Source organism: Lontra canadensis, unplaced genomic scaffold (assembly GCF_010015895.1).
Source record: "Lontra canadensis isolate GAN:19392208 unplaced genomic scaffold, GSC_riverotter_1.0 scaffold45, whole genome shotgun sequence".
NCBI classification, from domain to species: domain Eukaryota; kingdom Metazoa; phylum Chordata; class Mammalia; order Carnivora; family Mustelidae; genus Lontra; species Lontra canadensis.
In genome coordinates this window covers 557388-570810 of record NW_022631039.1, presented here as the reverse complement: position 1 = coordinate 570810, position 13423 = coordinate 557388, and the positions used below count along the sequence as shown (strand labels likewise).

At 61.2% G+C, this 13423-nt stretch overlaps 1 protein-coding gene across 2 annotated transcripts; it reads left to right on the top strand.

Annotated features, from left to right (window-relative positions):
- The first annotated feature begins 19 nt into the window (after nucleotides 1-19).
- On the top strand, nucleotides 20-12669 carry GUSB (glucuronidase beta). Of its 2 annotated transcripts, XM_032872357.1 has the most exons (12): nucleotides 20-259; nucleotides 1654-1839; nucleotides 2158-2339; nucleotides 2524-2666; nucleotides 3075-3262; nucleotides 3652-3804; nucleotides 4039-4217; nucleotides 4297-4443; nucleotides 6518-6602; nucleotides 8238-8414; nucleotides 10878-11013; nucleotides 12348-12669. In XM_032872357.1, the coding sequence occupies exons 1-12, from the start codon at nucleotides 59-61 to the stop codon at nucleotides 12515-12517; spliced, it is 1947 nt and encodes a 648-aa protein (XP_032728248.1). In that variant the 5' UTR covers nucleotides 20-58; the 3' UTR covers nucleotides 12518-12669. The 2 variants fall into 2 exon arrangements, with proteins under 2 accessions (XP_032728248.1, XP_032728249.1); XM_032872358.1 differs by lacking the exons at nucleotides 20-259; nucleotides 2158-2339; nucleotides 2524-2666 and having other exon boundaries at nucleotides 1773-1839.
- The last annotated feature ends 754 nt before the right edge of the window (nucleotides 12670-13423 follow it).

The following is a 13423-nucleotide window of genomic DNA, read 5'->3' as shown; positions in this document are numbered from 1 at the left end:
CGCGGCTCCGAGCGGGGCGCGGCCGCAGTCGCCTGCGAGCGAGCGGCCGGAGGCAGGCATGCACCCGGCGGCCTGGGCGGCGCTCGGCCCGCTGCTCTGGGCCTGCGGGCTGGCGCTGCGGGGCGGGATGCTGTACCCGCGGGAGAGCCCGTCTCGGGAGCGCAAGGAGCTGCACGGCCTCTGGAGCTTCCGCGCCGACTTCTCCGAGAACCGGCAGCGCGGCTTCGAGCAGCGGTGGTACCGGTCGCCGCTGCGCGAGGTGCGGGCCCGTGGGCGGGGGCGGCCGGAGGAGCTGCGGGAAGGGCGGACTGGGGGGCCGGGGGCGGGCGGCGGCCTGCCGGGCGGGGGCGGCCCCTGCTCGACCCGGCCCGCTGGGACAGGCGCCGCGGCCGGGCCCTGAGCTGGAGCGCGGGAGCGGGGAGCCCTCGGCGCCGGGTCCCCAGCTCTGCCGCGGCACGGAGGAGCCATCGCAGGGTTCGGAGAGAGGACGGGGCTCAACCCCCGCCCAGCCGGGGACCCCCCCCCAGGCCTCCCGTCCGACTTTGGGGGCGCAGTCGGCCTTCGCGCTCACGGGCGCGCGTCTCTCCTAGACCCCCTTTTGTCCTCCGCTCGGCGTTCACGGGGAGGAAGACCGGGGGCCGGGGACCGGCGCGTGCACTCCGAGCTTCCCCTGCAGAGCGGTCCCTGCCCCCCCGCCTTCCTCCCGCGGGCGGTCAGTTGACCGTCTTCCTCTTAGGGTCCGCTCACGGATCCGCTTGTCCCCGGCAGGGTTGCGGCCCGCCTCACCCGGTGCACAGCCTGCCCCTCCCCCAGCCTGGCCCACCAGCCCCGCAGACTTTTCTCCCCAGTTCACACACCCGTTCAGCCAGTGTCTGTTGAGTCTCTGGAAATCGTGGACGCTCTTCCCCAGGCTGCTTCCAGGCCCACTGAGCTGTCTGTCCCCTTCGTGCCTGGCCTTGTAGCCGAGGGGATCAGGGGGTTCCCTGTCAGGTTCAGGTTCACCCAGTTGGGCCAACTTGCCCTCAGGCAGTATCCCGTCGGCCCCAGAAGGCCTTCCCTGACCCCTACGATAGTTCCCGCCACCCTCCAGACTCTTCACAGAGCTGACCACCTGCCGGCGGAGGCCTCGCTTTATTCCTGGCACCTAGAGCGGCCTTGTAGGTTCGCTGCACACTGCCCCTTACGCGTCTGAGCGACCAGCATCCGCTTCCTGGAGTTGTGAGAATTAAATGAACTCCATGAAAGGCATCAGTCAGGTGCTGGCAGAGAAGGACAGTGGTGGGGCGCCTGGGTGGCTCTGTCGGTTAAGCGCCTGCCTTTGGCTCAGGTCATGATCCCAGCGTCCTGGGATGGAGCCCCGCATCAGGCTCTCTGTTCAGCCGGGAGTCTGCTTCTCCCTCTAGCCCTCCCCCCTGCTCGTGATCTCTCTCACTCTTTCTTTCAAATAAATAAAATCTTTAAAAAAAAAAAAGAGGAAGAATGACAGTGATGGGACGGCCTGGAATCCCAGGGCCTGGGAGAAGTCATCTTGTCCAGCTTTCTTCCTGCAGGCAGGGTTGTGGGAGGACCTGGCCTCTAGGGAAGGGGGCTGCCTGGGTCCTGGTCTTAGAATCCAAGGTGCTCTGGACCTTATCCCAGCCCTTCTCTCCTCAGTCGGGCCCCACACTGGACATGCCGGTTCCCTCCAGCTTCAACGATGTGGGCCAGGATAGGCAGCTGCGCAGCTTTGTCGGCTGGGTGTGGTATGAGCGGGAGGTGACCCTGCCCCAGCGATGGACCCAGGACCTGGGCACAAGGGTGGTGCTGAGGATTGGCAGTGCACACTACTATGCCATTGTGGTCAGTACAACGAGCATCAGGCAGGGTGAGCGGTCAGGTGCAGTTGCTGAGCAGCTTGGGGCTGCCTGATTAGCAGGGGTCACCTGACAGCCTGCCCCCTGGGGTGGATGGGGGGCACGCTCAGGCCCTACTCTGGGGTTAGTGCCCGGGGTCAGGGGAGGGTTGCCTGATCTGTTCTGGAGCTTGGTTCCTCCATCTGTGAGACAGGCGGCAGTCGGCAGGGCCCTCAGGCCCCACATACTGCCCTTCGTGTGAGGGGGCGCCGGAGATGGCAGGCACCAACTTGTTCCTCCCTCCCATATCTCCCTGTGTCTGCAGTGGGTGAATGGGGTGCATGTGGTGGAGCATGAGGGGGGGCATCTCCCCTTCGAAGCCGACATCAGCAAGCTGGTGCAGAGTGGGCCCCTGTCCTCCTGCCGCATTACCATTGCCATCAACAACACGCTCACCCCCCACACGCTGCCGCCAGGGACCATCCTCCACAAGACGGATACCTCCAAGTGAGCAGCACCCTGCTCCCTGCTCCACTCCACCCCACTCCCCACCCCGCCCATTGGTCTTCCCACTAGGGGCTGGGTGGCCTTAGCAGAGGTGAGGCCCTGGCTCTGGGAGGTCAGGCAGATGTTTGAGCTGAGGTCAAAGGACCAGAGCACGTCTGCAGTTGGGCATTTTTCTCCCTCCTAGGTACCCTAAGGGTTACTTTGTCCAGAACACAAACTTTGACTTCTTCAACTACGCGGGACTGCATCGGCCCGTGCTTCTCTACACTACACCTACCACCTACATCGACGACATCACCGTCACCACCGGCGTGGACCAGGGCACCGGTAAGGGCTCCTGGCAGGAACCTCCCTCGGCCAGGCCCCAAGTGGCTCTGCTCCCTGTTTAGCAAGATCCTCTAGGGGAGACGCTCTCCCAGCATCTCTTCACCCGCAGGCTTCCCATCCACCTAAGAGGAGCTGCGGCCCAGCCTTTCGGAATAGGCACAGGCAGCAGAAATCACCCGTCTGGCCTGACCTCATTTTGTGAGGAAAGGAAGCGCAAAGAGATGCGGGGCTTGCCTAAAACCGTAGCTCCGGGGGGATAGCTCAGGGTTCATGAGAATCCTGTCTCTTCCCCCTGTGCTGCCCTCCCTGCAGACTGAGACTCAGGGTGGTGGCCCCAGGGAACTGTCCTCTGTATGACCCAGGCTGTTTCCTTCCCCTCTTTTGTCTGATCTGTCTTGTCCCTTGCAGGGCTGGTGGATTACCAGATTTTCGTCCAGGGCAGTGAACACTTCCAGTTGGAAGTGCGTCTTCTGGACCAGGAAGGCAAAGTCGTGGCCCAGGGGACAGGGTGCCGTGGCCAGCTGCGGGTTCCCAACGCCCACCTCTGGTGGCCCTACCTGATGCATGAGCACCCCGCCTACCTGTACTCTTTGGAGGTAATGGTGGTTAGGCCTGGGGCTGCAGAAGGCCTTTTGCCCCTACCCAGCAGCTGCGGCTCCAGGTGGTGGGGCGGTGGGTACAGGACAGGTAGTCTAGTCAGGCAGGCACACCAGGTCTCCTGAGCTTCCCAGTCAGTTGAATCGCAGTGTTCCCTGCCTGGCGTCTCAGTGCTTGGTGAGGAGCTCCGCTTTGAAGAGCAGGCATGGGGCGGGGTGGGGAAAGTTTCCTCCTTGTTGGTGGCAGAAGTCGGGAATTTCCACATCTCTCAGCTTGTGGCCCAGGCGAGGGCCCCGCGGTGCATGCGCAGGGCCTTCCTGCTGAAGGGAGGGCTGTGTGGGGCTCAGGCCTGCAAGGAAGCCCCACACCCGGTTCTCTGCGTTCGCAGGTGAGGCTGACCACGCAGACAGCAGCTGGGCCTGTGTCTGACTTCTACACTCTCCCCGTGGGGATTCGCACTGTCGAGGTCACAGAGCACCAATTCCTCATCAACAGCAAACCTTTCTATTTCCATGGCGTCAACAAACACGAGGATGCAGATGTGAGTTGTGGCCTCTGGGCCCCTTGGAGGGCCATTTCCTGTCCTCACCGTCCCCACGGCCCCTGAAGCAATCGAGGTGACTTGGAGCAGTTGAGCATAGTGCTGGAAACCGCTGCCCGACAGGCTGTGCTGGGGCCACACAGAGGGCTAAGGCGGTGACCCCTGGGCGGCCTGGCTTCAGAAAGCAGTGCGCAGGGCCGGGGTTCGGGCTCACCCCACCGTGCTCTGCCCCAGATCCGGGGAAGGGGCTTTGACTGGGCCCTGCTGGTGAAGGACTTCAACCTGCTGCGCTGGCTCGGGGCCAACGCCTTCCGCACCAGCCACTACCCCTACGCGGAGGAGGTGCTGCAGCTCTGCGACCGCTACGGGATCGTGGTCATCGACGAGAGTCCGGGCGTGGGCATCGTGCTGGCGTGAGTGCCCGCCCCGCCCCCGCCCCACCCCCGCCCCCGCCCCGCCCCCTCCTGACCGCGCCCACTCCGTGTGCCGCAGCCAGAGCTACGGGAACCAGTCTCTGCAGCACCACCTGGAGGTGATGGGGGAGCTGGTGCGCAGGGACAAGAACCACCCCGCGGTGGTCATGTGGTCCGTGGCCAACGAGCCCGCCTCCTTCCTGCCGCCCGCCGGTTACTACTTCAAGTGAGTGCTGCCGCCCTGGGCCGGGTCGTGGCTGAGAGCGCGGATGGGGGCGGTGGGAGGCGTGCGAGTGCGGTGTGGGTGGGGGGTAGGAGTGCGGGGTGGGGGGGGATGCAGGCAGCGGATGGGGGGATGGGGAATGGGGATGGGATGGGGGGAGGGGCGCCGAGCAGGTGCCACGTCCGCTGTCAGCGCTGCCCTCGCTTCTGAAATGTGAGCCGCTGGAGGCGAAGTTCCGAGCCACACCCGTTTCCGCCGTCTCTCAGTCTTTCCGTTGTCCCCATTCCTGGGAAGGTTCGTGTATTTTAAAGGTGCAGAAAACCAGTGGGTGTTGCTTCGGGTTCACTTGTCAATTGCAGTTCGGCTCCGTAAGACCGTGTTTTCCTGGCAGATAACCCTGCGCAGGCCTGTCCGCGACGTTCGCGCTCCGACTGCTCTCAAGTGACACCGTTGCCCTAAGTGCCAGAAGCTCCTCCGTCCCCCACCAGGCATGGCTGGGACAGAGCCCCCCCTTAGGGCAGTGCTGGCAACAACCCCGTGGTTTGCTGCCCTGCGGGGCGGGTTCCTTGGTTCCTTGTCTTTCTTAGGGTCACGGTCACTCAGCTGTAACTAAGCCTGCAGAGGGGGTCACTTGCTCTGGGGCAGCAAAGACCATCCCAGTGTCACGGAGTGCTGTGAGCTGAGCTGTGGGTAGAAGATGCGCGGCTCTGAGCCACAGGCCCACCTGGGCAAAGGACTGCCCGGCACACATAGCCCGGAGCCTTGGGGCCCCAGGCCGTGCTGAGCCAGGGTTGGGGGACAGACGTTTGTTGTGGAGCGGGAAGGAGTGCAGGCACCCGGGAACAGGTGCCTGAGGTTCCTCCCAGCTGTTCGGGGAGGTGCGAGATGGCCAGGGCAGTGGGGAGGCAGCCAGGCTGTGGCTAAAGCTGCCTGGGCCTGAGGAGCTCAGTGAGGCTTCGAGGCTTCCCAGTGACACACAGGCTGTTTCAGAGTGTGGCTTTGGGACTCGAGGTGAGGGATAGTGTTCTGGCTTGGGGAAACCACAGCCCTTGAAAAGAAGGGCAGTGTGGGGAGGGCTTCAAGGAGAAGGACGCTAGCCATGGGAAGAGAGAAGCAGGCTTAAGCTGTGAATGGGGTGACCTGCACTGGGGTGGCCTCTGACAGGTCCCCGGGCTGAGCCCCCACCACAGGCTGGGTCCTCTGTTGGGAAGCCTTTTCTCGGGTCCCTCCCTGATGAACGCGTCTCAGCATCAGTGCTGTTTCTTCGGAGTCTGGGCTGACTCGCCCGTGCCCGTTAAGTGCCCTGTCACTGCCTCCCAGAGCTCTGCACCTCCCCGCCACGGTCCGCCCGCCCCTTGTCATCATTCATAGCGTCTCCTTGCGCAGGCGTGTGCTCCCACTGCCCCACGCTGCGGATGGCCGGGGCTGTTCTCCAGCCAGTGCCCTGGGCGCAGCCTGCCTCCTCGCACACACCCCCGCCTTACGAAGTTTGTATCCATTCTGGTCTACACCCACATGTTCTTCCTTTTCTTCTTCTTCTTCTTTTTTTTTTTAATATTTTATTTATTTATTTGTCAGAGAGAGCCGAGCTCAAGCAGGGGGAGCAGCAGGCAGAGCAGGCAGAGGGAGAAGCAGGTTCCCCGCTGGGCAAGGAGGCTGACGTGGGACTCGATTCCAGGACCCTGGGATCATGACCTGAGCCGAAGGCAGACGTTTAACTGACTGAACCCCCCCCAGGCGCCCCTCACCCCACGCATTCTTGTTTTCAAGAGCTTTTCCAGAGATTGGGAATGCAGCTTTTAGCCACACCAAGTTCAAGGACCCCAGCTTCGGGTGCCTGCACACCCCTGCGACGGCGGCTCTCTCTCTGGGGAGGGGGGGACTTGGGGACGGAGAAAGATGCTGGGGAATGTGATCTAAGGCTAGAAGGACGTGTTTGCTCCCCTCAGGTCCGCTTCAGGGTCGGGAAGAGAGCAGGGTTTTGGCTGGGAGATGGGATGGAGAGAGAGAGAGAAAGATGGCTGTCCAGGGTCCTTCCCGGACTGACGAGCCTGTGTCTTCTGCCCTCTGTGGACAGGACGCTGATTGCTCACACCAAAGCCTTGGACCCCTCCCGGCCCGTGACCTTTGTGACCAACTCCAACTATGAAGCAGACCTGGGGGTGAGCCTGGGGGGTCCCCCCTGCCTGTCCTCTCACCATCTCTGGTGCTTGCTAACATGGGCTGCTGGGAAGAGCCCTGAGCACCAGGTCCACGCGCTTTCCTAGACAGTCTCTGGGTGAGGGAGAGCCAGCTGCTGACCTGCCGGGCGGTGACTTCCGAATCCAGGCTGGCTGGGCACAGGCAGCTTTCGGTCGTTCTGAGTGCAGACTCCGCGCCTGATGCTGCTCAGTTGGAGAGGACTACAGTTGTCACCATCCAGGGTTTCTCAAACCTGGCCGATTGTCAGAACTCCCAGGGGTGGATGCCTGGATTCTGAGATTCCGGGTTGTTGTGTCTGGGGCGGCTCTGAGTTTTTAGAAAGTTCCTCAGCGATTGCAGTCGTCACCTCGCTCTGGGAACCACAGGCTGGGATGGAAGGGACAGCCGGGCTCCCACATGACTGGCAAGCAGCAGCCCCTTGGAAATGATGTGCACCACTGCATGAAGATGGAAGACGTGGGAGCAAGAAAATGCTTCTTCATGAGAGAACTCAAGGCCAGTACTTAGGAGGGAAGTGCAGAGGGAGCAAACATCTCATGGAAAGAACGGAGCAGAAAATGCAACATACGAATATAAATTGAGAATTCTCATTTTAACACAGATGGGAGAGGTTTGCATCCCTGGTGCTTCCCTCGCCATCTCTTGAGAACACCCCTTCAAGAGACTGGCAGACCCCAGCGTGGCACAGGCAGGTGTGGACGTTCTCAGAGCCCAAGTGGCATCTCTTCTTGTTCTGGTCTCCCGCGCGGACAGGGCAGCCAGTGCCTGAGCCTCCGAGGGTTGCCAGACTCCTGGCGGGATATGCCATCTGGGCGCATGTGTCCCCCACAGGCTTCCTCGTCCCGTCTGCTGCTTTCAGTGACCTACATATTCTAACTGCTCTCAAGTGACATTGTTGGGCAGGACCGATCCCGTCCCCTAAATGCCAGTAGCTCCTCCCTCCCCACCAGGCACTGTCTGCTACCACTTTTGGGAAGGGGCTCCGTCACCTGGGAAAGTCAGACTGCATCAGTCCCAGGGCAGGCTCTGGAGATTGGCGTTGGTTCAAGTGACGGGAGGGACTGGACACTGGCTGCCTAGTGTTTGCCGCTCCATCCTGGGCACTGCACCGTGTAGACGCGAGGCGGTCCTGCCCGTCCTCTCTGTTCCCCACCAGGAGGGAGTTTTCCGGCCACCCCACGGCCCCTACCACCGTCTCACAAACAGCACAGTTAACCAAGGTCTTTGCGAGGGGAAAAAGTGCATCTGTCCTTCGGTTGGGAACTTTTCTCTAGGGCCAGGTAAGGGAAGGCCAGTGGGACAGGAGTGCTGCGGAGAGAGGAACAAAATCCGATGCCACGGGCCCTGGGCTGCAGCGGGGCCGGCTCGCGGGGCGCCTCTGTGCCTCTCCAGAGTCCAGCTGTGGGGCTCAGGAGCGCCCGTCCAGAATCAGCGCCTTGCCTGATTGTCACTCCTGCCTCCATCTGCCACACACAGGAGCTCCTCCGTTGCTTTGTGCCCCCCCCACCTCCCTGCCGGAAGCGCCCCCAGTCTGTGAGCCCTAGAGCTCTTTACGGCCTTCTGGTCCGGGAGCAGGTTTCGTGCTCTCGTCCTAGGCGCCGTATGTGGACGTCATCTGCGTGAATAGCTACTACTCTTGGTATCATGACTACGGGCACTTGGAGGTGATTCCGCTGCAGCTGGCCACCCAGTTTGAGAACTGGTACAGGACTTACCAGAAACCCATAATCCAGAGCGAGTACGGAGCCGGGGCCATCCCAGGGTTTCACCAGGTAAGCAGTGAGGGGCGTTCTGTTACTTCTTCACTCTCCAGGTCAGAGGTGTCCGTCATTCCCCCAGGCCAGAAAGCTGCTCCTCTCCCAGCCCTCACTTGGGCTGACGATCTCCCTGAGGTTCTTCAGGCTCACGCTGTCCTCCAGGGCTCGGGCCTCTGCCCCCCGCGCCTGGTCCTTCTGGCCTGGTTTCCAGAGAGCTTCCCAGTGACTGCCGAGTCCTCTCCTGAGCAAATCCAAACCTTGGGGGTCCCGTCATTGGCATCCCGTGGCCCCACATTAAAGTCCCAGTCTGTGTAGTCGCGCCCTTTGCTCTCTGCCCTCCCCCAGGTCGTCGTCTTCCTCTGCCTTCGCTTCTGGCCACTGAACTGTTCTCACTGTGCTCGTCGGCTCCTGCTCTGGCGTGGGCTGTCGCTTCTCCCGGGACGCCCGTGTTAGCACCACATTCGCGGACTCCTGGGTTCCCACTCTGTGTTCAGGTCTCAGGTCCAATGTCCCCTCTTTGGTGAGACGTCAAAGGAAGGAAGCTGTCCCCTCTGCTTGGGCTGTCTCAGCCTTTCTCACCGCGCACCATCATTATTGCTTTGACTCTCTCCTTGGCTGGAGTGCAGGCTCCAAGAGAGCAGCGGGTTCCTAGTTACCGTCACTTCCCAAGCCCTCGGAAGCCTCCAGCGCTCGGAGGATGCTAAATAATACTCAGTGGGGAAACGAATGCAATCTCGGAGCAAGGTTTAATCACTAGCATTTTCCCTCCCTCCCTCTCTGCTTTTTTATTAAATTTCCTCACCAAAGATGAGATGCTCCTGCGGGGATTTTCTCCTGTGATTTCTGGAGCCACAGCCAGGCCCCAGCCCCCCCAGCCCCCTCACACTCACCTGTCACAGATGTCAGATTCTGTGTTGACGCACAATATGCTTATCCTTGCTGGGTCGGGCAGCGCCCCCCCCCCCCGACTGTATTTCTCCGCTCAGACCCTTAAATTCATTTTGTTTACACGGGAGGCCGTTGTGAAGACGGGTGGGTGAGGGGACAATGTATGTTCGTACAATGTATATTGTACGACAATGTATATTCGTACCAGCCTTTCGTCCTGAAAAGGTCTGGAACTCGGAATGTTTAAGCAGCTCAGTCTGCATCTAGCGCTGATGGGGCCGTTTTCAGGATGGAATTTTTTTGCAGTGTGACCGGTATGGCCGAGTCGATTTAGTTTAATTCAGTCTTAGGTTTAAATAGCCACGTGTGGCGAGCGTTAGGCCAGGCAGGGTTGGTAAGAAAACCTGCGTGTGGCCCTGCCCTCAGATTTGCTTGAACCAGAACAAAATATGGTTCTGTGGTAACGTGACATCATCAGCGTGTCCTATGTAGCGTTTTAATCCTTCTCATTGGAACAGAAAGCCAAAGCCTGCAGCGTTTTGTTCTCTTGCGAAAGGAGGGAGACACTGCCTCCTTGAACCTTGAACTTGCAGTGCCCCCAGATTCCCATGGGAGGAAGGCATCTGAACGATTGTTGTCTCAGTCCACCACACCGAGGCGCTCTCCACCGAGCACTGAATGAGCCCCCACCGCCTCTGCCTTGGTTGGATCCTTGTCACCCGTGTGGTGGGAGCTCCAGTGTCTCCTGGGGAGCGTCGTGGGGCGCCGTGCAGCCCCCCTGCTAACTGTCCCCCTGGCCCCAGCCCCGGCTCCGCCCTCTCCTGTTAACCCTCGTTACACTTAGAGCCGGAGGGCTGAGCTGCAGGGGCAGGGATGCTCCTACCCTTCCTGCCTCGAGGCCAAAGCCGCCAGGGAAGCAGACACTGAGTGGTGACTTGTGGAATGGGTGGGTGCTGAGGAGCAGCCGGTCCCCTGGACCAGACCAGCTGAATGTGATGTGAGGGCAGTGAGTCACCCTGGTTCTCCAGTTACACACTGGCAGCTACTTAAACCTTGAGGCTTAAGTTTATTGTTTGGGGGCATCAGTCATTAAGCTTCTGCCTTTGGCTCAGTCATGGTCCCAGGGTCCTGGGATCGAATCCCACATCGGGCTCCTTGGTCAGCGCGGAGCCTGCTTCTCCCTCTGCCTGTCCCTCCCCCTACTTGTGCTCGCCCTCTGGCAAATGCAATCTTTAAAAATAATAATAAATAATAAATAAATTTATTACATGAAGACTTATTTTTACTTTCCGTGTAGCTCAGCTTTAAGACTACACCGGTGAATAGAGATGGAAGAGTAAGAGCAAGAAAATAACCAAGTTCTGTTGATACGTAAAGCAGTTATTGACTCAGGTTCTTTACCAAAAGTCCCTGGTCTTTACTCCGGGCTACCTCCGCCCTGGCTGTGTCTGCACCCGCACGTCTTGGCAGTCACCACAGCCGTTGGGAAGTTGGGTGTTTTGGTTCCCATCACGTGGGTCTTCATTTTTTCTAACGTGTACGGTCACGTCAGTTCCACCTCTTCCGTTGTCCTTGTGCCTTGAATTCCAGGATCCACCTGTGATGTTCAGTGAGGAGTACCAGAAGGCTCTGCTACAGCAGTACCACATGGTTCTGGATGAGAAACGCAAAAACTACGTGGTTGGAGAGCTCGTCTGGAATTTTGCCGACTTTATGACTGACCAGGGTGAGTGGCAGTTCGGGTTACGGAACGGACCGTTTCTCATTCGTTCCAGTTGGCCTGTTAGTTTGGGGCAGTTGGTTCTAAGGACAGCGGAAACGAGGGGGGAAGCTCTCAGCGCTGGCGACAGGAGAATTTCCTGGGAGAAGCAAGTTGTGTTTAGCAAGCAGCAGTCACTTGCCTACTTCCCAGATCATTTTATGGTAAGAAAAAAAAGAAGCCAACAGAAGAGCCTATTTTCTTGAGGGAAAAATGACCAGCTGAACCTTAGTCTTTCACAACAGGGTGAGGAAAAATCGGACCTTGTATTGGATTTCCCTGTGGGACATGCCCGTTATTCCAGGGTCGGGTACAGAGCCTGGGAAACGGTATTTCATGTGTTTTACGTCGTTCCCCCGGAAGAGGCAGCTTTACGGAGCACAAGCAGGCGTCGCAGTGTTGTGCACGTGGGAGGCTCTAAGTCCGCATGCTCCGAAGTGGGGCGACAGGAGGGCCACTTCAGCCAAGTCCCAAACGAAGGGACTCCGTTTCCTCCTGTACCTCCAGGTGTTACAGCCCGTAGCCCAGCCATCTGGGGAGGTGAGGAAGGATTTGGCACTGGTGGGAATTAGAACGTGTCACCCAACAGGGAAAGACAAGTCTGCGGAAGGGGACAGTTTCATTAAAAACCGGAATGGAGAAGGGGGTAAAGAGGAAAAGGAAGGAGAACGTGAGCCTCTCCGTGTTCGGCAGAGGAGATCAGTGGCTTCCGCAGCCTCCCGTCTGGCGAGTGGGCGCGTCGCTCCGTGTCCTGGGCCAGAGCCGCGTGACCGGACGGGTCACCTGGCTACGGGAGGCCGGCAAGTGCGTACGACGGCGCGGGCGACCCAGGAATCCATCTGAGACAAGGCTTGTCATGGACGGACCTTCCGTTCGGCAGAGGCTGCGCGCAGCGGGAGCCCATTGCTGCTCCGCTCCTCCCCGGCTGGGCCCGGCCGCCGCCGCGTGGCCCGAGCAGCGGGAGCCTCGGCCTGCCTGGTCCCGACGCCGCGGCTGCGGAGACGCGCGTCTGTCCGGGGGAGCCGCCCAGCCCCCCGCCAGTGAGCAGGCAGCCGGGAAGGCCTGTTTCCCAGAGAAGAGACGTCATTCGGGCTGTTGGTCCCCCCCAGACGGCAGACACAGCGCCGCGGGGAGTCGAGGGGCTCGGGGCAGCGGTGGAGCCGCCGCCCGCCTCCGAGGCAGCCTCCGGCCGAGCGGCCTGAACCGCGACAGGGCGCTTCCGCTCGCGCCCCGCGTGGCTCCGGGCGGGCTCCCGCGTGGCCCCGCACGAGTCGCCTGAGACGCCTTTGCCTTGTTTTCAGCCCCGCAGCGAGTGATGGGGAACAAAAAGGGGATCTTCACCCGCCAGAGACAGCCCAAGGCGGCGGCGTTCCTGCTGCGGGAGCGGTACTGGAAACTCGCCAACGACACGTGGCGCCCGCCGGCCGCCGCCGGCTCGCAGTGCCTGGAGAGCGGCCTGTTCCACGTCTGAAGCTCGAGCCTCCGCTCCCGCCCGGCCAGGGCTGCCGCCCCGCGAGGGAGAGACCGAGCGCCTCCCGGGCCGTGCGCGGCCGACTGGGGAGCCTGTGGCCCGACCCGCCACGGTCCGCCAGCGGCGAAAATAAAGGCTTTTGTTGTACGTGAGTCAGGAGTTGTCTCTGTGGAAGCGGCCGTCGAGCCCTGAGCCGAATAACCGAGGGAGCCCGAGTAAGCGCCGCGAGCGCTCGCTGGCGCCGGAAAACGCCGGCGACTCTGTTCCGGGTCGGGCTTGTTCCGTCCCAGGCCGGGCTGCGGCGCCTCCACACACCTGCGCCCCCATCGGAGGAGCCGCTTCCGCAGGACCAGGCCCGCCGCCCTCGGGCCGCCCGCGCTCGGGGAGCGGGCCGGGAGCCTGCGGGAGAGACGGCGGCGCCTGGGTTCGCAGACCGGCTCCGTCCATTGAGTCTGCGGGGAGGCTCCTCCCCGTGGAGCGAGCAGGTCCGCGCCGCGCTTCGCCCAGTGGAGCTGACAGACAAGCGGAAGGAAGCCCGGGTCCGGAGGGAGCTCCGAGGTTCCCCGCTCCTCAGGACAGGACTCCGGCCTCCGCCACAGTCTGGACGGAAGAGGACAGACGGCGATCAAAGGCCCACGGGTCCCGTCACCTCTGGCTCCAGCGAACGTGACGGGACCTTTTCCAACCGGCTGGGCCGGCAGACAAGCCCTCAGGCTTCTGTGCCTCGGCGTGAGGCCACCTGCCCTGCGCCTGTGGGATGGTCTTTGGTCTTTCCTTCTGGAATCACGCCGCCTCCTCCTCCTCCACAGGCTCCATCAAGCCGAGTCAGGCACAGCGCTCCCAAGGTTGCAGATCAATCCTGACCTAAAGCTCCGCGCTCTGGGAGAGGAATCCTGTGGGTGTCCC